Source organism: Lynx rufus, unplaced genomic scaffold (assembly GCF_022079265.1).
Source record: "Lynx rufus isolate CCGP_SWC_20201006 ecotype Redwood Valley unplaced genomic scaffold, mLynRuf1.p SCAF_7, whole genome shotgun sequence".
Lineage (NCBI taxonomy): Eukaryota > Metazoa > Chordata > Mammalia > Carnivora > Felidae > Lynx > Lynx rufus.
This window is the reverse complement of record NW_025814889.1, coordinates 134,547,902-134,573,199: the sequence shown is the minus strand read 5'-3', so window position 1 is coordinate 134,573,199 and position 25,298 is coordinate 134,547,902. Positions and strand designations below refer to the sequence as shown.

At 51.9% G+C, this 25,298-nt stretch overlaps 1 protein-coding gene across 2 annotated transcripts; it reads right to left on the bottom strand.

The window, feature by feature from the left end:
- Positions 1-671: 671 nt before the first annotated feature.
- TEF (TEF transcription factor, PAR bZIP family member) lies at positions 672-15,034 on the bottom strand. Of its 2 annotated transcripts, none has more exons than XM_047066682.1 (4): positions 14,828-15,034; positions 10,524-10,841; positions 5,536-5,756; positions 672-4,346 (listed from the first exon to the last, which is right to left on the bottom strand). In XM_047066682.1, exons 1-4 carry the CDS (start codon positions 14,970-14,972, stop codon positions 4,131-4,133), a joined length of 900 nt encoding a protein of 299 aa, XP_046922638.1. In that variant the 5' UTR covers positions 14,973-15,034; the 3' UTR covers positions 672-4,130. The 2 variants fall into 2 exon arrangements, with proteins under 2 accessions (XP_046922638.1, XP_046922637.1); XM_047066681.1 differs by lacking the exon at positions 14,828-15,034 and adding an exon at positions 14,322-14,502.
- Between the last annotated feature and the right edge of the window lie 10,264 nt (positions 15,035-25,298).

The following is a 25,298-nucleotide window of genomic DNA, read 5'->3' as shown; positions in this document are numbered from 1 at the left end:
CTGAGCAGGGGATGTGGACCTGGGGACACCAATGCTGAGCAAATCAGTAGTGACAACAAGGGTCCCAAGTGGCTGCACCCTTGTGTTTACTTTTTCTTTCTTTTCTAAGTATACTTCACACCCAGCACGGAGCACAGTGCTCAGTGACCCTGACCCTAAGATCATGACCTGAGTTGAGATCACAAGTTGGACGCTTAACCAACTGAGCCACCCAGATGCCCCTATAAACTTACCTTTTAATTGTGATGGTCTGATGGCCACAGACAGAATATTCAGCAAGAGGAGAAAAGGAAACCCCCCAGAATCCCACCATCAGGACCCAACTCTCAGTCTTTATGCTTTTTTCCTTTTTACCGAGCTGCTGCCCACTGCTCCCTGAGCAGTCTTCCTGAGCAGTTCCCTGTCTTTCTAGTATGTGTACGGCACTTTTACTTGTTCAAACTGCTTCTTATCTGGTATTTGTTGTTCCTCAATGAACTGTGAGGTAAGCAGGCAGAATTACTCCCATCTGACAGATGAGGAAACTGAGGCACAGCGTGGTTGGGTGACCTGGCCGAGAGTACCCAGCTGGTGACACATGGGTGCCTGGACGTCCCTCAGGTTCCTAGGCTGAAATGCACCCAGAGGAAACATGGGAAGGGAGGAGGACAGAAGAGACAGCCCCACAATTCTCATCTCAAAATATTTAATTTTGTTTGGAAAAGGATACATTCCCGGCTTCCCTCCCTGCCACATCACTCCGGCCCACCAGCACTGACACATTCGCACGCACACACGCACATAAGGCCAATGGGCTACAGTCTGCTTCTGCCCTCTCCAACTGGGAAGAAGGGGTTTTCTCCTTGCCTCCTTCCCCCACCAAAGGTAAAGGGGCGAGGGGCCCGCTGGAATGCCAGCTCCCAGGGGAGGGTGCAGAGCCCCACACACTCTGTCACATGCACTTAGAAAAATAAAACCAAGTGGTGTTCTGGCATCCCCAACACCATATGATAGCAATATCCACCTGGAAGTCATCTTTGCCATTTTCTAGAAAAATTTATTGCACTTAATTAACAGATGTCAAAGGAGCTCTGGGGTGGGGCTCTGCCACGAAAACCAGGGGTTCTTGGCCCTTTGTGTCACCTGGAGCAGAGCCCCCAGGGGCCTGGATGGAGAGCTGCCCAGCACGAAGGGGCTCTCCCCTGCTGGTTCCCAGGCCTGCTACCCCGCCTCAGGCTAGAGGACTGTATGAGCTGCCTGCCTGGGGCCACAGCAGCCCCCTTCACAGGGCAATGCTTACCCAGAGTCCAGGGTCACTGCCAAGTGCCCTCCCCAACCTCAGGACCCGGACAGGCAAACCTCTTCCTTTGGCCAAGGGTACGAGTTACCCAGGTCCTCCACAAGGTGCTAGCCATCATGAAAACTCTCTCTCTAAATATATATATATATATATTTATATATATATATATATTTATATATCTAGATATACATTTATTATATGTATATTCTTTCAACATTCTAGCTCATTCTTGGTTTGTCTGTTCTGAGGTTGCAATGAGGCTGCCATGAAGCTGAAGACAGGGAACTTAGGAAGGCATGCACTCCCCAAGCTATCATAAACCCAAGGAAAGCCGTTTAGCTGGCTTCCCTAGCCTCCAGTGCTTCTTAAAAGACGTCAAAGGTCTGAGCACAGGAGCCTCACTCTTTGGCTGTCAGCCCCAAGACGGAAAGGGTCCAGGAGAGAGTCAAGGAGACTCTCAATTCCTGACGGGATACTGAGCAGGCAGCAGGCCTCTCCTGCTCCAAGCACCCGATTTTTAGGCCTGGGAAGGATACATGCTTTACCTGAGCACTCCTCTTCCTCAAAATGTCAACCTCTGTGGACCCCTCCTTCTTGTCCCTGCCAGGCTCCCAATTCAAAGGAGCTCTTCTAAAAGAGGTCAGCAGCCACACTCTTTCCAAGTAAGCACTTTGGGAAGGAACCAGACACCCACTGCCTGGCGGGGAAGAAAGGGAGGGCAATGAACAGGCAGAAGGTGAGACAAAGAGGAGAGACACCAGGCCATCATTCCACCCGCTGGGGTCGGAACATGGACACCATCCGGAGATTAAATGTCCATCCTTAAAAATACAAAACAAAACAAAACAAACACGAGCCATATACTTTCTGGCCAAAGAAAATGAAGAGCTTTTAAGCTGGAGGCTCTTCTACCAATTACAAAGTGAGAACTGCCCTCTTGGTGGGTAGCCAGACCAGAGAGAGAGTGCCCGGGCGGGCGAGCTGCCCGGGGCAGGACACGGACATGCCGGATGCAACGGCCCTGTTGTGGTTACAATACAGTGAAAGTGAACACGGTTTTTATAGAACCACAAAGTAAAAATCAAGAGGGAGGGGGCGGCCTCCCTTGGCCTCGGGGACCCTTGTCAAGTACCCTGGAAGGGCAGGTGTGCAGGTCCCCAGAGGGCCGTGGCATTCTCCTGGGGTGTGGCCCATGGCCAGTGCATGGTTTTCCCCGGTCTTAACATCTGTTATGAAAAGTCTTTTAGGGTCAGGGCCTGGACTCGGAGCCACCACTTTAAATAAAGCCAGTGGTTAAGCACGACAAAGTGCGCCTCTCACCTCTGACCCCTCTTTACCACAGGCTGCCCGCCCTGAGCAAATAAATACACCCATCTCCAGGTACCCCTGCTGACCACAGTGAGCAGAGGGTTCCACGGCTTTCCTCAATCTTCCAGGTACAGAAAAAGGACGACTTGAGTCCGCCGACACAAGAGAAAGGAGCAGCTGTGAGGTAGCAGAGCCACAGCTGCGAAGACCCCTCCCCTCCACACCACAGCCAGGCCTGTGTGGGTGGCCCGTGTCTCCTGGGATGCAGACAGAAGGGACCCTAGCCCAACTGCACGGCCCAAGAGGCTGCTATTCCGTGCAAGAGCTGAGCTGTGCTCCTGGTGATCCCTCACCAGGTCCTGCCGGCTGACACTCCGGGCAGCTAGCACGGGGGAGGGGTCCTGAAGCAAGAACTGGGAAGCCCTCTTCTGTTTTTAGGGAAAATGGACTCTGGCCTGGCCCATACTGGAGAGCAGAGCAAGAAAAAACAGGAACTTCTTGAGAAACATGCCCCAGCTCTCCGCCCACAGTGTAAGGGGCTATGGAGGCCGGTTTTCTAAACACCATGCGGAAGGTGCATCCTGGCTCCAGGAAGTTAAGCTTCCTAGGCGAGGGGGGTTTTCCTTTTAAATCCAAGATCTGAGCGTGGTCACTGGGTGAAAAGAAACAGCAGGCCCAGAGGCCCAGTGTAGTGGGACAAAGAAGTTTCAGGTGGCCTCCATGAGTGACCGACCTGGAGAAGAGGAAATGAGAAGGCCTCCCTCTGCACTGTGGTCAAGACTCGAAGACCAGCCGCCCAGGGAGTCCCTCCTCCAAAGCAAATGGAAAGTGGAGAGAGACCATCACCAGGGCCTCCTCCCTGGCTTCCAGGCCTCAGAGCCACAAGAGAAAAGGGGTGTGGGAGCTAAGAATAGCTGGGTGCACTTGTGCTGCAGGCCCCAGACCCACACCCCATCCCAGGTTGTGCAGAGACCCTGCTCCTGTGGCCTGGCACCCATGTGGACACTATGGAGGAGCTGCTGTGTCTTTCTACCTCTGAGGGGGATGGGAACGGATGCTTCTCTCAACGACTTTCTGGGGAGGGTGAGGTGGATGACAGACACACCCCACCTGGAAATGCGCCCCGCTACCTGAGAAGACATCGGGCGACAAGGGTCACGACTCATTCTGTGGAGAAAGGCTCGATGGCCTAGGCCGGAGACTGAGGGAGAGTCAGGGAAGCCTGAGCGCCCTGTGAAAGGAGATCTGTACCCCAGAGGTCCCCTTCCGATTCAACTGGGACATCCAAGAATAGAAACTAAGGCTGATTCACCCGTCTACGTAGATTCTCTCGCATCCCCACTGGTGAGGAGGCTGGCCCCCCAGAGAAGTCGCCACGTGCGCTGGCCGTGTGATAATGAAGCTTGAACGTGAACGCTCCTGGAGCAGGTGTGCCACCATTCGACCGTGACGAGTCATAAGTCTCCACGCGTGTGTGGGGTTTCAGGGAGCCCCCAGGCAGAGGTCTGAGGTGCAGGCAGTGCTGCCCAAGCAGGGGCACGGGTTACAAGGGCCCGTACTTGGTCTCATACTTGGACACGATGGTCTTGCACTTGCCCACTTCCTTGCGCAGCTCAGCCACCTCCGTCCGCAGCGCTGTGTTCTCCTTCTCCAGGAAGGCTGCCCGGATGGTGATCTGGTTCTCCTTCAGGCGCCGGGCATCCCGGGACCGTTTGGCTGCTACATTGTTCTTCTTGCGTCTCGTCCAGTACTTTTCATCCTGTGGGAAAGTGTTCTCTGTGGGTCTCTCCTCTTTCCCCAGGAGGGAACCCAACCTTTCCCCTCCTGCCGCACCCCACGCTCCATGCTCCTCATAAAACACATCTGGTGCGGCCAGACGAAAGCTGGGACCCCAGGGAAGGAGTTGCACGTGTCAAGGACATGGAGGGGCCCTAACCTTTCCCCAGGAAGGTGGAATAACAAACAGAAGTCCTTGGGTAGGATATGTGGTGGAGGGAAGAGGGTTCACTGGTAGCCTGCTCTGTGCTACTTCAACGTAAGGCACTGGCTGTATGCGCACTTGCCTTGCATTTTGGTTATGGCTAAGGGCCTGCATCCCTGCATCTGGTCCCCTGAATTTAAATCTTGGCTCTGCCTCTTATCAGTGGTGGAACTGTTTGAGTTCCTTAACCTCTCAATGTCTCCTGTCCTTCATCTTTACAACGGGGGATAAGAACAGTAACTACCTCACTGAGTTGTTAATATGTACAAGGTGCTTACAACAGTCCCTGGCTTATAGTAAGGTTTACATAACATAGAAGGTAAATATATACAAATGTTTACCATTTTCATTGTCATTATTATTAAAGCCTCAGAAACCCGAGAGGCAGGTATGGTTATTCCCATTTTACAGATGGAACTCTGAGACTCAGTTAGGCTTAGGTGGCAAAGTAGAGTTTGAACCTAGGTCTGCCTGATTCCAAACCTTGGATGAAATACGTTCCTTTGAGTTTTTCATAAAAAAGGATGGAAAGACTATAAAATCCTCCTCTCTCTCCCCCTCTCTGAGTTCCTACAAAAGCATCAGCTTGAAAGCTGCTTGCTCCTCCCTGGGGATGGCAACATACAACTATCTTTTGTCCTTCAAAGCAAGGGCTCGTTCAACCCCAGTTCCTGTGGCCTGGTGAGCTCTTGCCCGAAGGCTGGGCTAAGGCCAGGGAAGTGGGAACATCAACACAGTGGTGGCCGGTAAGAAAAGACAGAAGGGACAGGGAGTCGCACTGGGCCAAATGCTACCTGACTCCCTTTCTTTCTACCAACTGCTGCAGGATATGACTCTGAACTCATGCCTTTCTAAATAGTATCTGCGAGGAGAGAGGGTCCTCCACATAAAATCAAATGGGAAGAAACACAGCCCCTGGGCTCCTGAACCAACACTGTACCTTCATTTATAACAGATATCAGGTTACCTTCTGCTCATCGGGGACAAAGACCTTCTTGGCCTTTTTGATCATGGGCTGGGGCTTCAGGTCCTCCTCTGCAAACTTGTGCTTCCGAGGGTTGAAGAGCTCCCCACCAGGGACACTGGAGAGGACCAGGTCAGCTGGGTCAGGATTGAAGTTCACATCCACCTCCACACAGTTGGGGTCAATGGGACTGGGTGTCTCCCTCTCCTTTTCCAGGGAGGATTCTGAAAGACACAGAGGCAGGGGTTCCCAAAGCAGCCCGCTGGACAGAAAGACTCACTCATGTCACACACCCAGACACCTGCTTGAATCTCAAGGTTGCACCAGCCACTGCCACTTGGAGTGAAAAAAAACCACAGCAGCATCAACTCCCAAGCCAGACTGGCATAAGTGATTCAATTCAACAACACAAATATGGAAAGAATTCTTTCCTTTAGGAACAAAATGCTCAAAAGGAAACAGAGGTTCTCAAAAAAGACAGGATTTTCCGATTGTGTTTTTCCCCCCAGAAATGTTAAGCAAAACATTAAATCATTATACCCCCTTTACTTCCTGTGGTTTCAAGTTCTCAAATAATGAGAAACAGCTGAATTTCTCTGTGAAATACTATGAGCTAAGGACACAGACTGAACAATGAAATGGCTTCCATTTTTGAGTCCCTTGAGACATATCAGTCACTGTGCTCATTTAGTCTTTGGACAACTCTGAAAGACAGACAGGTGTTAACCTTATCTTACAGATGAAGAAACTGAGGTTCAGAGAAACAACCTGGTTTTCCCAGGGTCACACAGAGGGTAGGTGACCCAACTGCAATTTGGGTCCGGGTCTAGCTGACTCTGAATCCTGTTCTCTGCCCTTTCTGGCTACCATTTTAGAGTGGACATTGGATTAAAGGCACTTTCAGAATTCAGAAGTTGTGTATTATTAGAAATAAGTTATATACAAAAAAACTGTATCTTTGGCTTGCTCATTCAATGCTACTGATAGGAATACACAAAATATTCAGTCAGTAGATATTTGTTAAATATCTACCATATGCCAGGTACCGTCCTTGCAAAGACAAACCAGTGAACAAAACAAGTAAAAATCCTTGCCTTCGTGGAATGTTATTCTAGCGGGGGAAGGCTGACATTACACAAGATAAATTAAAAATATCTATAAAAGTGTTGGATGCCATGTGGCTATTTAGGAGGAGAACATTTCAGAAAGAATGAACATCAAGTGTACCAGGATGTGCGCAGGCAAGCACTGGTATGTTCAAGAAACAGAAGGGAAGCCAATGTGGCTGAAGTGAAAGGGTGAGAGGACAGACTGACACGACTGGTCCAAAACATAAAATATAGGGCTTTTAATCCCAATAAAGCAGTGGTTTTCAACAGGGACGATTCTGTCCACATAAAAGAAGGGGGGGGGTGTTCTACTGGCATCCAGTGGGTAGAAGCCAAGGATGCTGCTAAACATCTATAATGCACAGGACAGTCCCTCCCCCTCCCCCTCCCCCAACAACAACAAAAAATTATCTGGTCCAAATGTCAATAGTGCCAGTGCCAATTCTGACTTTTGTCCTGAGATGGGAGAAGCCACTGGAGGGTTCTGAGCGGAGGTGTGACATGATAGGTTTTCACCAGATCATGTACGTAAACTCACTGGATCCTATTAGAGGAAGTTAATTACAAAGAATTGTAATCAGGAGAGTGAAATGACCAGGGACCAATGTGGTAACTATGGGAATAGTGCAGCCCTCAAATTCTACACCTGTAAAACAAAGAGCCAAGGTGCCAAAGACTAACAACTAGAACTCCCACTCCCTGCTGGGAGGAGCAGACATGGCTACAACCACTTTGTACACTATTTGGAGGGATCTACAAAAGCTGAAAGTATACATGTCTGATGACCCAGCCATACCACTCCTAGGTAAATGCCCCACAGAGATGCACAGATGTATTTACCAAAAGACACACACATAAATGTTCACGGCAGTGCCACGCATAACCTAAAACTAGGAACACCTCCAATGTCCATCAGCCTCAAAATGGATAAGCTGTGGTGTGATCATACAATGGAATATCATCCAAGCAATGAAAATGAACAAACTGCCATAGGCACGATTCTCACAAATCTGAGAAAAGAAGCGAGACAGAGCACACATACCACTGATGTCTTTTAACAGAAGGAACTGAAAAATTAGAAGAGGAAATGCTACTTTCATTTCTACCACGTGTACAATTCTTCAATATCAATCTTACTTTACCTGTATTGTGGTTTTCTTCTGACACAGAGCTATTCCATAAGCATGTTTTGTAAATATATTTTGTTAGTGTAAAGAGATTCTGGGGGCACCTGGGTGACTTAGTTGGTCAAGTGTCAGACTCTTGATTTTGGCTCAGGTCATGATCTCATGGTTTGTGAGTTTGATTCCCATGCTGGATGCCATGCTGACAGCATGGAGCCTATTTGGGATCCTCTCTCTCAAAAAATAATAGATAAAATTAAAAAAAAAACCTCTGAGGTGTCTGGGTGGCTCAGTCGGTAAAGCATCCGACTCCTGATTTCGAATCAGGTCATGATCTCACGGTTGGTGAGTTTGAACCCTGCCTTGGGCTATGTGCTGACAGCGCGGAGCCTACTTGGGATTCTCTTTCTCCCTCTCTCTTCCCCTCCCCTGCTCATGCTCTCTCTCAAAATAAATAAAACTTAAAAAAAAAAAAAAAAGATTTTGATGCCCACATAATTTGTATGTGTATTATCAAGCTAGCTATAAGCACCTATAAATGCCAGAATAAAAACATAATTAACTTATAATAGGTAAAAACAAACATAACATATAATATGCACATATATTCAATTAATGTAGAATTCCATGTATGATACACACAATTCCATGCATCTTTGGTGATGGAAATAAGGACAGCGATTATCTCTGGGTAGTAATGACTGAATGGGGCCACAAGACATTTCCTGGATACCAACAGTGCTCTATAACCTGATCTGTGTGGTAATTACGTGGGTGGGTTGACTTTGTGAAGATGCACCGAGCTGCGATATGGGCATTTCTGTATGCTGTATTTCGTTAAGAAGGATAACTTAAAAACAAAACAAAGGCAAATGCTTCGCTACCTAGATTGCCTACGGTATAAAATGTGGGCTCATTTACAGATCTGCCCCCTCCCCACCCACGGACCCAGCCTTCCAGGATAACCTGAGGAGCACAAAATGAGCTGCCTTCAAGCAAGAATTCAGCTGCAATCAGCTGAAGCCTCTAGATCTAATTTTACAGGAGAAAAACAAGGGGCAGAGGAACATGTTAAATGGCACTACGGGGATACAGTCAGAGAAATCTAGCACGTGTAAAACTCTACAGGACCAATGATTGAGTTTCTTCAACAAATAAATTGCAAAGAAAAAAAGGAGAGGGGACCCTGTAGATTACAGAAGATTAGAGGCATAACTAAATGAAACGTGTGGGTCTTGTTTGGATCCTGATTCAGACAAACTGCAAAACAGTAACATTTATGAGACAACTTTTTGGAAATTTGAATGCTGATGGATGGATGGTCAATTTTATATGGAAAAACGGGTATTTTTGTTATGTTTTTTGAAAGAACCCTTACATTTTGCATACATATTGAAATATTTACAGGTGAAATGATATAGTATCTAGGATCTGACTTTAAATCATCAGGTGAGAGAATGGAAGAAGCTATAGAAAACAAGACTGAGGGGGCGCCTGGGTGGCGCAGTCGGTTAAGCGTCCGACTTCAGCCAGGTCACGATCTCGCGGTCCGTGAGTTCGAGCCCCGCGTCAGGCTCTGGGCTGATGGCTCAGAGCCTGGAGCCTGTTTCCCATTCTGTGTCTCCCTCTCTCTCTGCCCCTCCCCCGTTCATGCTCTGTCTCTCTCTGTCCCAAAAATAAATAAACGTTGAAAAAAAAAAATTTTAAAAAAAAGAAAACAAGACTGATTATGAGTTAAGAATTATGAAAGCCAAATGATGGTTACATGAAGGTTCGTTATAGTAGTCTCTTTTGTATTTGAAAATTTTTCCGTAATAAAAAGTAAAAAAATAAAGTAAATTAATATAGAGCATGAGACTTCCTTGGGTGTGGGTCCCCTGGGTTCCATACTGGCTCCTGGGATCCTTCCCGGGATCCACTGGTCTGTATGCCTTTGTAGGGCTCCCTGGGGCAGGGACCATGTCTCTTGTGAAGGGTTCATGTCCAAGCATCATGAAAACAAACCAACCAAGCAACCCACCAACCCACCCATCCCCAGAGGTAAAACAGAAAAAGGACAAGAGGATAAAGGAGGAGTCCTGAAGGTGATGTCTGTCCTGGCAGCAGGAATGCCTTCCTTGTGCCAGTGCCTAAGCAGTACGTGGCTATGGAGTCAGGCATCCTGGCTTTAAGTATTTGCCTCCACTGCCTACCAACTGTGTGACCTTGGGCAAGTTAGTTAACTTCTTGGTTTCCTCACCTAAAAACACAGGTTGTAGAGTATCAATCTCTTAAGGTTCTTGTGAGGATTATGTGTTAATGCCTGGTACAGAGTAAGTGGTAAATAAATGTTAGTTGATGTTGTTGTTGTTGTTGATCTTGTTGTTATTACTACCAGTGTTACAACTACTACTATTATTACTCCTGCCTGAGCTTCCCAATAAGCTGTGGCCAAGTGCACGCAGAGGTAAAGAGCAGTGCTGAGGAGATGCAGGATGGGGTCTCTGTCTTGTAAGGCTCAGACTGGAAGGGCTCACTCCACTGTCCTAACCATCTGCAGCACACCAACCAACAGAAAGGCAGCAACTGCGCTGAGGAACTTCTATTTTTATCCCCAGCCTTAGCGGACTGCGCTGAAGGGTGGGGAGCAGAGGATTTCTCCACACGGCAAGCCCCCTAGGACCTGCTCTGAGAGAAAGGCCTCCCTGGGTGTGAGGACTTGAGCAGCCCTCAGTGGGAACTGAGCTTCTTGGGCTGGCACAGGTGGCCAGGCACTAACCTGTGCTGGACGCGGTTTCAGAAGGCTGAAAGACAGCAGTGGAGGAGGATGGTGGGGATGCTGTGGAAGAGCTGGCTGACTCCTTCCCTTCTAGCTCGGCCACGGGCAGCAGCAGGTTCTGGGCCAGGTGGGTGGGGCTGGCGGGGATGCCGTTCTCCAGCAGGAACTCATCCAGGTCCATGTACTCCAGGTGGAAAGACTCGCCATCGTACGGAATGGTCTTGTCCCAGATGGGCGGCATGAGGGAGGCTGAGACGGCCATGGTGCTGGCTGCTGCAGCCTCATCTTCCTCCAGCTTTTCCTTCCCTTTTTCTTTATCTGCAGACACAGAATCTGTGATGAGACACCACACAAGAGGGTAACTCAATCCCAGGAGGCAAGCAGTGGGCCTCCCTGGGCTGACTCATCTCTCTCAGAGCCCTGATCCATCCCATCAATTTCAAGAGCCCCCTCTGCCTTCTAGTTATAACCTGTTGTTTGACCCAGACCCACTGGCCTCCTTTACAGATGGCTGCATGACCTCATCCATACTTGGGCTTGCCAGAATGTTCACAAGTTCCAGGGCCTGATGTGGTCCCAGCTTTAATTCAGAATAGGCTGTGGGACTGGCATCTGCAGGGGACAGGTTTCAGGGAAAAAAATGGAGTTTCTGGTATCTTAGTGATATTTTAGGAAAGGATATTTTAGGATTCTTCAGGCCAAGAACTTTTGTGTTCTCCTGTCCTGTCCCCTCTAGCTATTCTTCTCCACAGCAACCCAGAATAGGGCTTGAATCCCAGCTCTGCTCTGCCACCCACTTGCTATGATGTGTGATTTTAGCCATGTTACTGAACCTCTCCTGGCCTCAGTGGACTCCACTGTAAGGATAAAGCAGACTCTTTGGTGAAGACTAGAGGTAACTTTTTTTTTTTTAAGGTTTTGGTTTTTAAGTAGTCTCTCCACCCAATGTAGGGCTTGAACTTACAACCCCAAGACCAAGAGTTGCATGCTCCATCGACTGAGACAGCCAGGTGCCCCTAGAGATATGTGTCCTGTAGGGCTCCCGGCACACAGCAGGCATCTGCTATTACTGTGAGCTCATTGAGGGCAGGAACTATGTCTGACTCGTTTCTAGATCTCAAGGGCCACTACAGGAGCAAGCGGAGGGAAAATGAGCATACTGAATGAAAAATGCTGGGTTTGCGAACTGCCTGCCTCCCTTTAGGTTTATTGGATAGAGAGAGCCTGGAGCTGTCTTTTCAGGACCTTTTTCAGAGCAAGCGTTTCAAGAGACCTCTATCCCTGAATAAGCAGAGAAGACTGAAGGCAGGTTTTCTGGGAAGAAGGAGAGGCTGGAGCTGAAGAAGAAAAGCTTGTTTCCATTCAAAACAAAGCTAATCAATTAGTGGAGATGGGATCCCACCTAATTGTCTCAGCCCAAAAGTTATGCACGCAGATATCCAAGAAAGGGCAAATTAAGAAAAAAAGATGAAAGAAATGTGACAAGGTTAGAAGGAAATCAAAGTGACAGGGAGGCTAATCAGGGAAGTAGGAGATAAAATCATGACAAGTTCATAATGGGCTTTCAAATTGAGGGAGACAACTTTGAACTCTGGATTCTGAAGTGAAAAAGAGAAATCAAATATGATTATGTTGGAACTAAAGCAGTCATGCATGGACTCCTAGGCCACAGTCAGTCAAAAAGCAGCCTGTTGGTCCAATAAAAATGGACACACCCAGTGTGTTAAAAAGGTGGAGGTTTTAACAAACAGAATTTGGTCATGGCTTCTAACTTGAATTGTTGCAACTGCCTTCTGTACCAAGCTTTGGTTTAAAACCAAATGGGAAGTAAGAAAGCCAAGCTTTGGTGGGCTGGGTGGGCCAGATGGCCTCCCTGTTCTCCTCCTCTGAAATCCTGACTCTACATTCTGTTCAGAAATAACTGTGACCAGTGCTGGGTGGGATCATGGGGATCAAAGGAGGTAGGAAAAGGAAAGAGGTAGAAAAACAGCTACACTGAAGGACAAGTAACAATAAATTCGAGGTTTTACCTGGCCTAAGCAATTAAGAATAGATACCTTTTTCAGTTTTTACTTTTTAAGTTTATTTATTTTTAAATTTATTGTTAAGTAAGCTCTGTGCCCAACGTGAGGCTTGAACTCAGGACCCCACTATCAAGAGTTGCATGCTCCACTGACTGAGCCAGCCAGGAGCCCCAAGAATACTTTTAATCAGTGTTTTTATAAGATGGACTTTTAATTATAAGAGATGATAAAGAACTAGGCCCATCACTCAGGTCACAGGGACTGACATCACTGATTGCCAGTGATACAGTAAAAAGCACCAGGCCAGACTGCGAGTTGTAAGGCCTAGCTAGGTGACCTTGAGGAAGCATCCTCACTTCTGAGCCTCAGCTTTCCTCATCTGGGAAGTGGGGATAATACCTTATAGAACTAGTATGGAAGACTAAGTAAGATTATGTCAAAGTGCTTTGTAAGCACCATACAAATGTAAGGCAGAATTATTGTTATGGATGATTGTTACTTGGTAATCTTGAATAAGAACCTGAGAGATGTGTACACCTGTTCCAGCAGCCTGTCTCATCCTCACATCCGGGATAATGCAGTGCCTTCAAAACAAAGAAAAGGGTCTGTGCATATGAGGTTCCAAAGCAGGAGGGGGGAGCCTGGCCTTACCTGATGTGCTGAATCTATTTATAACCCAACAATGACAGCCATAGAGATGGGAGCCTCAGAACACACCCAGAAAAACAAGAGAAATGGCATTTTTAAGAAGAAAATAAACTCAAGACAGGTCATTCACAGAGGGCTTATTTTCCTTCCCAAATCCTTGAACTACACTGATGGTTCTTAGAAATGCAAAGATCTCCGATAGAAAGCAGACCTCAGTGCCCCTAAAACCTCACAATAGGTGGCACTCCTTCTGTGCCCTGAACCTCCTGTTCTCAGGCCAAAAAACAGGGCCAAACCTGCTTTCCACACAGGCCCCAGGGACCTTTGTGGCCTAGGAAACCAGAAGCCCAGCCCTGCTATAGTGGCCCCGAAGTCTAGACTCAGCCCCAAACAACCAGGTGAAGGGCCACAGTGGCCTCATTCTGACCCTCGTCCCTCTACCTGCCTCCTGCCTGGCCCCATTCTCCCCCTGGGAGAGCGCCTCGCATCCCCTCTCCTGACACCCCTCCCCCACCTCAGCAGCAGAAAAGCTCCCGTGTGTACCTAGTAGCCGGGGATAGGCACACGCAGGGACGAAGTAAGGTCCTGCTCCCAGGATCGGGGAAGTCCATACACAAAGACAATTGGCGCTTCTCAAACTTTAGTGGACTTTGGAATCACAGAGGTGGGGTGCTCCTTCAAATGCAGATTCCTGTCCCAACAGCCACAGATTGGGTGGGCGATGGGTGGGGCCCCAGAACCAGCATTTTAAACTAGCATCCCAACTGATTCTGGTGCAGGCATCCTCAGGGAAGGCGCCCTGGAGCGTCCTTTAAGTGGCTGCTACGACCCCCATCAGCCTTCTCAGTAACCCTTCCACGTCGCGCGCCGTGAGGCTGCCCGAATGAACCTCCTCACCGTGACCCCCACCCCACCCTCTCCCTCCTGCCCCTTCCCCGCCAACCCCCATCTGCCCTAGCCTCTCTCGACTCACCCCGACCTTCTCTTCCCAACCCCCTTGCCTCGCCCTCCAGGCCCCTCCGCAGGACAGCTAGGACCTGACCTCCGACCTCCCGGTCCCGCCCTCACAGGGCCCCGCCCCTGCGGAAACCCCGCCCCCAGGCGCGCGCGGACCCCCTCCCCTCACCGAGGCGCGCCTCTCGCGGGGGGTTCTCCATCAGCTTCTTCAGGACCAGTGGGAAGGAGCCCGGCAGGCCCCTTTCTCCAGTGGTGCGCCCCGGTCCCGGGCCCGGCCCCGCCTGCGGCTCCACAGGCGGCTTCTTTCCACCGCCCGCGTCCGACATCGTGCCCCGCGCTCTCCTCGCGCGCCTCGCCTCCCCCGCCCGCCCCCCGAGACGGGCCGGAGCCGTGCGACCCGCCGCAGCTGCCGACACGGGCAGCTACTGCGCAGGCGCCCAGCGGCACCCCCACCTCCCTCCATCCCTACCCCGCCTGCAGACTGGCTCTAGCACATTAATTATTCATGAGGCCAGGCCAGCATCCCCGGATCGCAGCTTTGGATTGGTCCACCCTGTGAGGAGGGCAGGCGCAGCCTTCTGGGCCGTGATTGGTTCGGCCGCCGGGGTAAGCGAGGCACGTGTGGAGCCAGGTGAGGAGTAACGCCGGAGGCCCCGCCCCGTCCGCCCGTGTCACCTGATTGGCGCCTGCCGGAGTCGGTGTCACGGGCCCTCTTCCGCCGCAGCCCCTTACCCTCTACCAGTGGTTTCACCATCGCCTCCCTCTTCATAACCCCCGCTCTCCTCCCAGACCACCGTAACCGTTTCCCCTTCACTCTCATCGCAATCTCGCCACCTTCCCGACGCGCCACTGAAGACAGGCTGGGCTGGGAGTGGCCAGGCCGGCCGAGGGAGCCTATCAAATCGCCCGCTCGGGCCGCACGGCCGTCCCCCCGCGGGTCACGTGGAGCCGCAGCCCTAGTCTAGTGGGGGGAGGGGAAAGAAGAGGAAGGCACCGAGCAGCCAATGGAGGGCGGGGGCGGGGTCCGGGGCGTTGCACGAGGCGCAGCACGTGCGGGGCTGCGGCCCGGAGGGGAGGGGCGGGCTTTTTTGTTCCGGGGACTCTGCCCAGGGTCGTGGGATAAGAACGCAAAACCAGCGCGGTGGCACCCCCCTCCTCCCCCGCGACCCAGAGGTTGGCTGAGGGCAGGGCCGCAGACGGCGACCTGCCCTGCCCGTACGGTTGGCCAGAGCTAGCTTGGCCGCTGCTGGGGGGGGGTTGGGGCCGGGGAGGTGTCAGGTTCCCCGCTGATCCGGGTTTCTGGTGCGGGTGTGGCGGCCAGATAAACACTAGCGTGGAGGGAGCATTCTTGAGGCCCGCGGGTGGAGAGAAAGGGCCGGCCCCGAGCCGGGGCCTGGGTACACACTTCCGCCCTCCCACTTAACTAGCTTATGACCTTGGGAAAGTCTCGTGGCTTCACTCAGAGCCTGTTTCCTCATCCATACAATTCAGGGGTTGGGCTAATCTGTAAAATCCTATACAGCTCTGAAATTCTGTTCCTCTGCAGGACCTTTCCTTCCTTTTCCTGGGGAAAAGCGAAGCAAAACAATATTCTTTTACACAGGGTACCGATTACACGCTTTGTGGGAGAACCTCCTTTTTTTTCCCCCCTTAAAACACAAAAACTCCCCGGGACTTCTTCCGGAAACACGTAAAAATGTAGTATGTGAGAGGGTCCACAAAGTGTGGAGACGGTAGAGGAAGCTGCTCCTATACAGCGCCCAGGAACTTTGTATCTCATGAAAGCGTAAATGATGCTCTGCTTTGCACCCAAACAGTACTACACTCTCCCTGTCTAAACTCCCAGAGCCGGGTAGGAGTGGGTGGGGAGGGGGTGCTTTGGCCCGTTTATCCCGGTTCTCACCAGTGAGCCTGGGCCTTCCAGTAGTCAGGCTGGGGAATGGCAGCTTGCAGTCCTTGGGGCTAGGTGTAGGTGCAACACTCAGCTAGCTGAAAGCTGTCAAGCTGATGCAATCAGAATTTTGCTGGGAGTTGAGGAAAGAAGTTGGGCCCCTGAGCAGGCCTGGAAAGCAGGAGGTTTGAAAGGCCTCTGGGGGATGGTTGGGACAGGGTGATGGAATTTGACTCCAAATTCAAGTTCTGACTGCCATGCTCATTAGACTTCAGTCACTTTCTGGCTCATAACTCCAGCCAACTGCTTCACCTCGCCAGGCCTCCTTTCCTAATATATCAAATGGAGATAGGACAGGATCTACGTTGTGGGGTTTCCATAAGCCAATGCACTAGCACAACTGTAACCCTGCAACAAATGGTATTTTTCGTAATTTTACTAAAACTCTTGGGTACAACTCTACTGCTTGATGTATGCCCATGTGATTCTCTGTTTAGTAGAAATACCAAAATTGTGCACAGAAAATCTGTTGTGTTGCAGACTTGTTCGTGAGAGTTCTGAGTGTGGCCGAGCAAAGGAATCTTTAGGGGGCACCCAGCTGGCTCAGTTGGTGGAGCATGGGACTCTTAATGTCAGGATTGTAAACTCCAGGTTGGGTGTATAGATTACTTACAAATAAAATCCTTAAAAATAAGGATATCTTTAGGAGAAACTGACCTAGAGGTTTTTAGAAACACATTTCAAAGGGTAGCCCAAGGAAATAGACATGATTTTTTTTTTTTTAATGGCTACTTTGGGGCGCCTGGGTGGCTCAGTCGGTTAAGCAGCCGACTTCGGCCCAGGTCAGGATCTCACGATTCGGGAGTTTGAACCCCACATTGGGCTCTCTGCTGTCAGCACAGAACCCGCTTCGGAGCCTCTGTCTCCCTCTCTCTCTGCGCTTCCCCTGCTTGTGCGCTCTCTCTCTCTCTCTCTCAAAAATAAATAAACATTTAAAAAAAATGGCTAGATTGACCATGGAGAGACTTGCTGCTTTAGAGTTAAATGTATATTTTCATGGCTAATATGACATCACTGAAGGGGAAAAAAATGTTTGGATTTGTGATCATTTAACAGTGGAAAGTTTTAACATTTGCTTATAACAAGGGTGGGGTGTAGTAAGAAGGAGTAAAGATTTAGGTATCTTTGTAAGCTACAGTTATCCAGAGGGCATAATGCCAACTCCACTTACCACCCAGCCTGGAGCGACCAACCTAACAGGCCAACGACACTGGTGAGCGAGACAAGCAGGTTAGGGCTTTACAACTCAGTTTTGATTCCATTCTCTTTTCGTGTCCTGGCACTCCCTAGAAAGGGTTTTTTTTTTTTCCTCCTGGATAACCGCAGGCTAAATGGTGTGTCACAAACACTGTGGGAACACTACAAACGTGTTCTCTCTCGTGCTTGCTTGTAAACTAGGAGGTTAGCTACATTGTGGACCGGCAGCTTCAACAGCACCTCCCTGGAGGTGGGGCGGGAGCCATTCCATTGGGGCTTCCCTTCTCCAGCTGGCCGGTAGCCCCCTGTCTACCCCCGTCTCCTATCAGTAAAGTGGGAACAACATCGTGGCCTCACCCCTTCTCCTAGAGGAGGAATAGGTGTTGTGAGGAGTAATTAGCTGATTTCCACCGTGTCTGGGAGCCCTACGAAGAAGAGAATCTCCATAAAAAGAACATTTCGTTACATGGCTAAGACTCTAAAGGTATGAAGCGGTACCTCAGTGTTCTTCAGTGACAGGGTTTGAATTCAGTGACGTCTCGAGGGAAGCGTGGTCCAGGGGACGGCAGTGAACTTGTGGGCTTGAAGGCAGGCCTGGTTGGGTCTCCCCTCAGCCCGCTGACTAGCCACCTGGCCTTGGGCAAGTGGCTTCTCCTGCCTAAGTCTCGGTGATTTTTCTCTTGGAAACAGATGGGTTTGCTTATGTCACAGAGCGGTTATGAGGATAATGTGTGACAAGCGCTCTCAGGTGCCCGCCTGAACAGTGTATGGCATGGAGTGGGTGGGCCTCCACCCTTCCCCTTCATTCAGGTGCTGTTGGGTCAGGAGCAGAATTATTTTGGGGAGGCTGGGTTCTAGAGTCAAACTACAGCAGAGACACGGATGTGAAATGACCATTTTCCATAGCGAGGCTGGCTTGAAATTCTCCCTAGTGTTCCGGAAACCTGCTAACCAACCCCAGTTCAAAACTTAACCGAGCATATACAGAACAAGTACCTTTCATTAAGCCATCGTGTAGACTTGGAGTATTATTATTTAAACTTGAAGTTCAGAGGAGCTAAAACTCCAGCAAGGGAGCCTTTGGCCAGATACCCCACGATGATCTATTTGGCCACATGCTCAGCATCTGGTAGGACAGACCTCATCTTCTGGCCTACTGAGATGTGACGTGAGCGTGGTGCGTGTGCGAGCAGGACAATGCGAAGGCTTCCCCAGAGCTCCAACAAAGCCCGGTTATCTGTGTGCTTTGCCAACACCCAACGCAGGGGGGCACAAAACTTGATTCAAGGTAGTAGATAAAAAGCTGTTGGCTGGCTTTGTTGGCAGTGCTGCTGGTAGGAAGGTTAACAAAATCTTTCAGAGCCAAGTCATGTACGTTTGGAATGTTATTAACGTTAAGGAACAGTCGTCGTGTTGATTCACAGCGGAACCTGGAATAACAAACAGGAGCGATCCTTGTGGCAAATCCCCCAGCGCAAGCCTGGCCAACGACCCACATACCTGTGGCTGCATAGTTCTGGGCTGTGGTGTGTACCTTGGTCTCAGTGTGTTCTAGGGGAGAAGTGGTGGGTGGAGGCTCTTCACTAACTCTTGCCCATCTCTTCAATGCGAGTTTCCTGTTTGGCTTGCATCTTGTCCACTCCCAGGGTTCAGATTACAGATGGAGAGCTGCCCTGAGAGGGCCATTTCCAGACAAGCCATCACCTCCATCCAGCCTGTGCCACGTCTCAACAGCCACCGCCTGACAGCCACGGTGTCTCCAGTGAAAGCTGTGTTGACGGCACAGTGGTAGGGTGTGGGCTCTAGAACCAGACCATCTGGGTCCGGTTCCTACTTTGACCACTTCTTGTGTGACCTTAGGCAAATTACTTAACCTCTCTGTGCCTGAATGTCAAAAGGAGACAATGCAGGCATGCTGCGGAGAACAGCACTTGGCACAGAGCAAGTGCTCCATTGAAGTTAACTCAGCATAATCACATTTTGGGTTGTTCTGGGAATACCTCATTCGTCCCCACTTGCCACTTCCCCAAGAAAAGTGGGGGTGGGCGGCGACCTTCAGGCAGGGCGGTAACAGCTTCACTCTTCTTTATGATTTTCAGGGCCCTGCAGGCTCTGCCCCCTGCGGGTCTCTCCAACCTAACCTCTTCCTTCTCTCCCCCTTGCTCACCTTCGGCCACCATGGTGGCCTTTTACTCCCCAGACACGTGTCTTTCCTCTCCTAGGAAAGGGCTTTTGCAGGTGCTGTTCTCTCAGCCTGAAAGTTCTTGGGGTTGCTCACTCTTCCTCACTCTCCAGGCCTCAGCTCCAGTGTCACCCCCTTCCCTCGGGGAGGCTGGCCGCGACCCTCCTCCTGGCTGATTGTCTGCCTCTCCCCGCTGGAATGCAAACGCAGGCGAGGGGGCAGTGTCTGCCTCATTCGCCCCTGTGCCACAAGCTAGCAAACGCTCAATAAGCAGTCAGGACATCTGATTGGATGATTGAAGAGACCCTGGGGAATCCTGTGGGAGGGGAGGAGCCTGGGAGCAGGCAGAGCTGGGTTGGAACTCCTGACAAGCATGCGGCCTTCCCTTTCCTGAGCGTTCCTCATTGTGGAATGGACAATCATACCCCCCTTGCAAAGCCGCTTCACACATGGGGATGTAAAAGCTCACACTCGGGAAACAGCGCTTTTAAAATCAGGATTCATTCCCTTGGCAACCTAGCCTTGGGCCAAGCTCATAAAGATGCAGAGCCACCTGGAAGGGGCACTCCTGGACACTAACTGATAGTTTCTGGAACTGGATGAGAATGAGTTTATCACATTCCTCTGCCTGGTGACGGTGGGGAACATAAAGAAAAGAAGGCTCTGGGTCCCTGTGGTGGGAGGGAAGAAGAGAGGCTGGCCCACACACCCGGCCGGAGGGTAGCCGATCCCTCTGAGTGCACTTCCTCATTTAAAAGTGGCAGTGAAGATTAAAGGAGGTAACAAGCCCAGTGCAGAGAAGATCAGCTCCCCTCCTTTTCCCTGAAAGCAAACTTCCGATTTCCCAGTTTTTCTCTGGTTCCACCAGGCTGGGAGTGGAGGCAACCACATGGACTTTTACTGAGGCCAAACTCAGGACAGCCCAGGCTGCCTTGAGCCTACCTCTTGGGCCACTTAACTCAGTCCTCCAAGGGGAGGACGCCCAGGCCCTTCCTGTGCACCCCTGCCTTTGCCCTAGCAAGTCCCCCTAGGATCCAGCCTATTGTTCAGCCCTTTCTCTGGCCAGCACAGCTGGCACCGTTAGGTGCAGACAATGGCACCATGCCCTGGGAGCCTCAGCTCGTGTTTCCAAGGAGACAGCCCTGTGTGTGTGCTCCCACAAACTTGCAACATCCAGTTCTTTCAAGGAGAATATCCATGGGAAGGAGGGTGGAAAGAAGGGAATGAGGGTCAGATTACAAATGTGATGTTGGTGGAAGGAGCAGAATACCAGGCTCAGCTGCTCTTTGTCTTTCGCAGAGACAACTGTGGCACTTCACAGTTTGCAAAGGCTTCCACATAGGACAACTCCTCTAATCCTGGCAACATACCTGGGAAGCAGGTGTTCTTTTTGCCCTTTTACAGACTGGGGGGGAGGGGGGGGAGGGGGGGCATGTCCAGGCTCCCCTGCTGGGTGGCCCACAAGTAATTCTAGTCAAGGGGTGCCTGGGTGGCTCTCAGTTAAGCGTCTGACTTCCCCCTCAGGTCATGATCTCACAGTTCATGAGTTCAAGCCCTGAGTCAGGCTCGGTGCTGACCACTCAGAGCCTGGAACCTGCTTCAGATTCTGCGTCTCTCTCTTTCTGCCCCTCCCCTGCTCATGCTCTCTCTTTCTCTCTCTCAAAAATAAATAAACATTAAAAAACAATTCTAGTCAAAAGCTCCCTGAGGCAGGTACCCTGTCTGCCCAGCTCAAAGCGAGGGACTTGTTCAACCTTGGGTGTGTTTTCATGCTACTTATCTCCCTGAAAAGGAGGCCCGAGGGACCAAAGGTGGTAGAAATATGGGGGGCCGGCCTCTGAGCGTAGCTGAGGCCCGTGCATTGAGGTAAGGACAGGGTGTAAAGATCTAAGTGTGGTTGAGGGAACCGGAGTCTTTCCAGAAGCTGAAGAAGAAAGTGAGAGATAGACTGTGCGGGAACAGAATTACCTCTTGGAAGAGGATCCTCAGGAGAAAGAGCAGGAATGGAAACAAGAATAATCCTTAGGGATCAGGGACCAGAGACAGAGAAGAAACTGAGTCAGGGCTTAGGGTACAGACCCCCTCTTTGGCTGGATATGAATTTGTCTGCCCTCAGGAAAGTCAGTCACCCTGGCGGCCAGAGTGAGGGTCCACCAGGTGGCCACTACAACCTGAAGCCATGGGAGTCTCCAGCCTGGTTAGCTGTGCTGGAGAAAGTCTGCTCGACCAGGGACAGGAAAGAGGTGAAGGTCGGCGCAGGCTGGGATGGGAGGCCCAGGGCAGCAAGAGGGAGAGGAGCCCCGAGGTTGGGTGCTAGGGAGCATCTTTATACTAGAACACGGCTGCAGGGAGAGCAAGGTCTCATGAGAGCACACCTGGGTTTTTTCACACCGTGCACGGCTTGCCTCTAAAATTCCCTCACGCTGGACCCAAGATATGCTCTGCATGTGACCTAAATGTGTGCCGAAGCAGTCACTGGGCTGGAGAAAGGGGGGGCGGTTTGTAAACAGGCCGCCGTCCCCCACGGAGAAACCACCCCTTTCACACCAAAGCAAAGGGTGAGCAATCCCGAGGACCGGCCGCGCTCTGGGGCGACTAGCCGACCCTTTTGTTCTCCCACTGAGCGCAGATGCCAGTGTCAGGGGACACAGGGGAAGAAAACTTATAAAGTACTCGCTGCATGACTGCTGGAGATTCTCATTCTGTGTGGCATGTGTATTCTTTTCACCAAGGAATATTGGTTTTCAGGTAGGTACATTCATTTTTATCAAAGATGAGGAGAGGGACAGGATAGGAGGTGGCATGAGAATCTGGTCCATGACCCCTTTGACCAACGCAGCCGTACCAGCCAAACTGATTTTCAGCCAGAAATCTCCAGTTCTTGGAAAAGCTCGGCCTGAGAACTTGGGCAAGCCCCCTCAGTGCCAGACCCCGATTTTGCCCATCCACAGAAAGCAATGGGGACTTTCCAGCGTTAGCTCTAGGGACCAGCTGGAAGCCAGCGGCCAGCAGCTGCTGTCATATTTCTAAAGCCTTGTCATCCTGGTCCTGAGTTGCCCCGAGAACCCTTCCCTGCCCAGCTGACAGCTGTCCCTGCAGGGCTGCTGGTCGCCCAGGTGCTCCCTGTGCGTGCACTGGGCCATCCGGGGACACCCTACCTTCCTTGGGTGCCTGGACCTACATCTAGCTTTTGCAAGGACTTCTAGCTTCATCCACCCACACGGCCCTTCAGAGATGTCAAGAAAAAGTCAGCTGCAGCTTTATCGCCCAGGCTGAGTTGAGGGTTTCCAGGGAAGATGGGCTTCTCCTGGTTAACAGCTGGGGGCCTGAGCCAACTCCTTCTAATGATACCCACCTCTGGGGGTGGCCCCGACTGCCTCAGTGTTGAAAACCACTGGGGGGTGGTCTGAGGGGCCTGGGCCCAGAGCTCTGTGAGAGAGCCCACAGGGACCGTGCCCTGACCTCTGGGAGCCACCTTACCCGCCTTGGGCAGTGACTCCTCACTCCCCAGTGGGGTGAGAAAGAGGGCAGGGGCTGTGGTGTCTGTCCTCAGGCTCCAGAGTTTGGGAATAGCTAAGAGTCCTTTGTAAGGAAGTCCTGTGGGGACAACCAGGGCTCGGGTGGTGAGACAGATCTGGCGCCAGCACAGCAGGATGAGGGAGAGCCCAAGAAAGGTCCCTAAGACACCCGGGGCTCCTAAGTCAGACACCGGCAGCAGAGGACTGCTGGGCTCCTTTAAAGGCACATGTGGATTTTGAGCACCGAGGACCTGGGTGTGAGCCCCGGACACCTTAGAAGAGATTTGGAGAGAGATGTATCAGGAGGGCGCGCTCCGAGCACCCTGGCCCCCAAATCTAGCCGTGGGCTTCGGTGTCTCAGGCAGAACTCAGGAGACACCTGGCGCCGGCTGCTGGCGCTGCCCCTCGGTCCACGCCCTCTCTGCTGGCTCCCTGGCCCCGTGTTTGCCTGTGTATCCTAGGAACCGGGGCTGCGAGCCTGTGGTCCTGTTACATAACGGCTTCCATCCCATCCAGGGGTTCAGCCCTCCAGCGAGCGGGAGCTGAAGCAGGCGAAAGGAGGAAAGCCTCTTCTCCAGACACAGGAGGCTGCCCACACCTACAGTCTCTGCCAGCCCGCTGCCATCCCAACGTGCGGAGGGAAGGAACCAGATAAGCAGTCGGCATTCAGTGCATTCTCTGGGCAGGGCGCTCCGGTCCTGCCCTCGTCCCACGTGAGCACAGCACCTGTCAGCGGCCACACACTGGCCGTGGCTTCCCAAAGCTAGCAGGCCTCGGAGGCAGCCCCCGAGTTGCAGTGGCGCTCCCCGCCACTGTGTCCCTCTCTGCACCCAGCCCTCCGCCTGCCCGGGAAGGGGCCGAGGGCAGACCCCTACCGAGGACCCTCCCTTGCCTGGAGACGCCTGTCCTGCCACTGGTGCCTGTGATTGCCCCCACCCCTCGGGCACATGGGCAGCCAGCCAACGCAGGCCACCTCTGTTCCTACCTGTCCTCTTCTCTGGCCAAGGCAGAGAGTGCTCCAGCAGGGACTTGAGGACCTCAGGCATGTCCATGGCAGGGGCCACTCCGATCCGGTCACAGCTCGACATGGCCCGGCAGGAGGTGCTTGCTCCGGGAGTTCAGAAGCAGCTAGAGAGACAGGAGCTGGCCCGGGAGCCGCAGGCTCTGGAGGCGGGCGGGGCGGGAGCCTGAGGCAGCCAATGGGCAGTAGGGGCCCCGGCCCACCCGTCCGCCCCCAGCTCGGCCACCCGCCAGCTCCGGCTGCAGCCAGGCCTTCCCTTCCCGCTGCCTGGCAGGGCGGGCCTGGCTCTGCGCCAGCCGCAGCACGTGGAGCCGCCGCGCCAATCCTCTGACAGAGAGCCCGGGCTGTTATCTAACTTTGCAAAGGGAAGTTCTCCCCCAGGCTGGGAGCCATAACCGGGGCCTGCCAGGTGAGAACAGGGAGATGGCTCCACGCCCACAGCAAGTGTGCCCTGCACACTCAGGCACGCTCGGCCGAGGGGCCCCGGTGGCCAAGTGCAGCAGAGGGCAGGGCCGGCCATGGAGATCAGTTTGGGCTGGAACCTGAGACCCTGGCACCCCAGGCAGCTCAGGACAGAGGACATACTCTGTGTTGGCACACACTAGCACGGGAAGGGGCATCACACGTTCACCTGCAAGCTCGTGAGCCCAGAGGGGTTTGTTGGCATGTTTTGAGGCAGGTATCTGTATGCTCCGCACATGCGTCCTGCAAGGCACACAGGTTTGCGTGTGGTGTGTGCAATTGCGGCTTTGCCATCTGCAGAGCCTGAAGTCTGCGCTCCTACAAGAAGTGAGAATATCTGCAGCCTGGGATTCCTTTGGTCTTCCGGGGAGGGGAAAGAGGCAGGTGCCCAGCAGACAAGCCCTGGGAGGCCAGGCAGAGCAGGCACCATTGAAAGGGAGCAAGCTCTGCCAACCTGGTGGAGGCTGGTCTCGGGTGACGTCCTGCTGCCCAGTCCATCCTGGGGACTTGCGTGGCAACTGGCTGTTTGTTGTAGCCCCCGCTCTCTGGCCCTCTCACCAGGACATTGGCCTCTGTGGTCCCCAGGCCACTTGAATGTGTGGTCAAAGCCAAGATTTTGTATGTCTCCCTCCATTGAAGACCGACATCAAACTCGGCCGGCGGGGTGGGGGTGGGGGTGGGGGGGATGGTGTCAGGCCGCACACGGACATGGGATCTTGAACAAGTTGCATGGCCCTTCTGGGTCTCGGTTCCAAAACTACTCAGTGTTGTGACCTCTAAAGTTCCTCTCAGCTCTGGTTCTATGTCTCTGACGA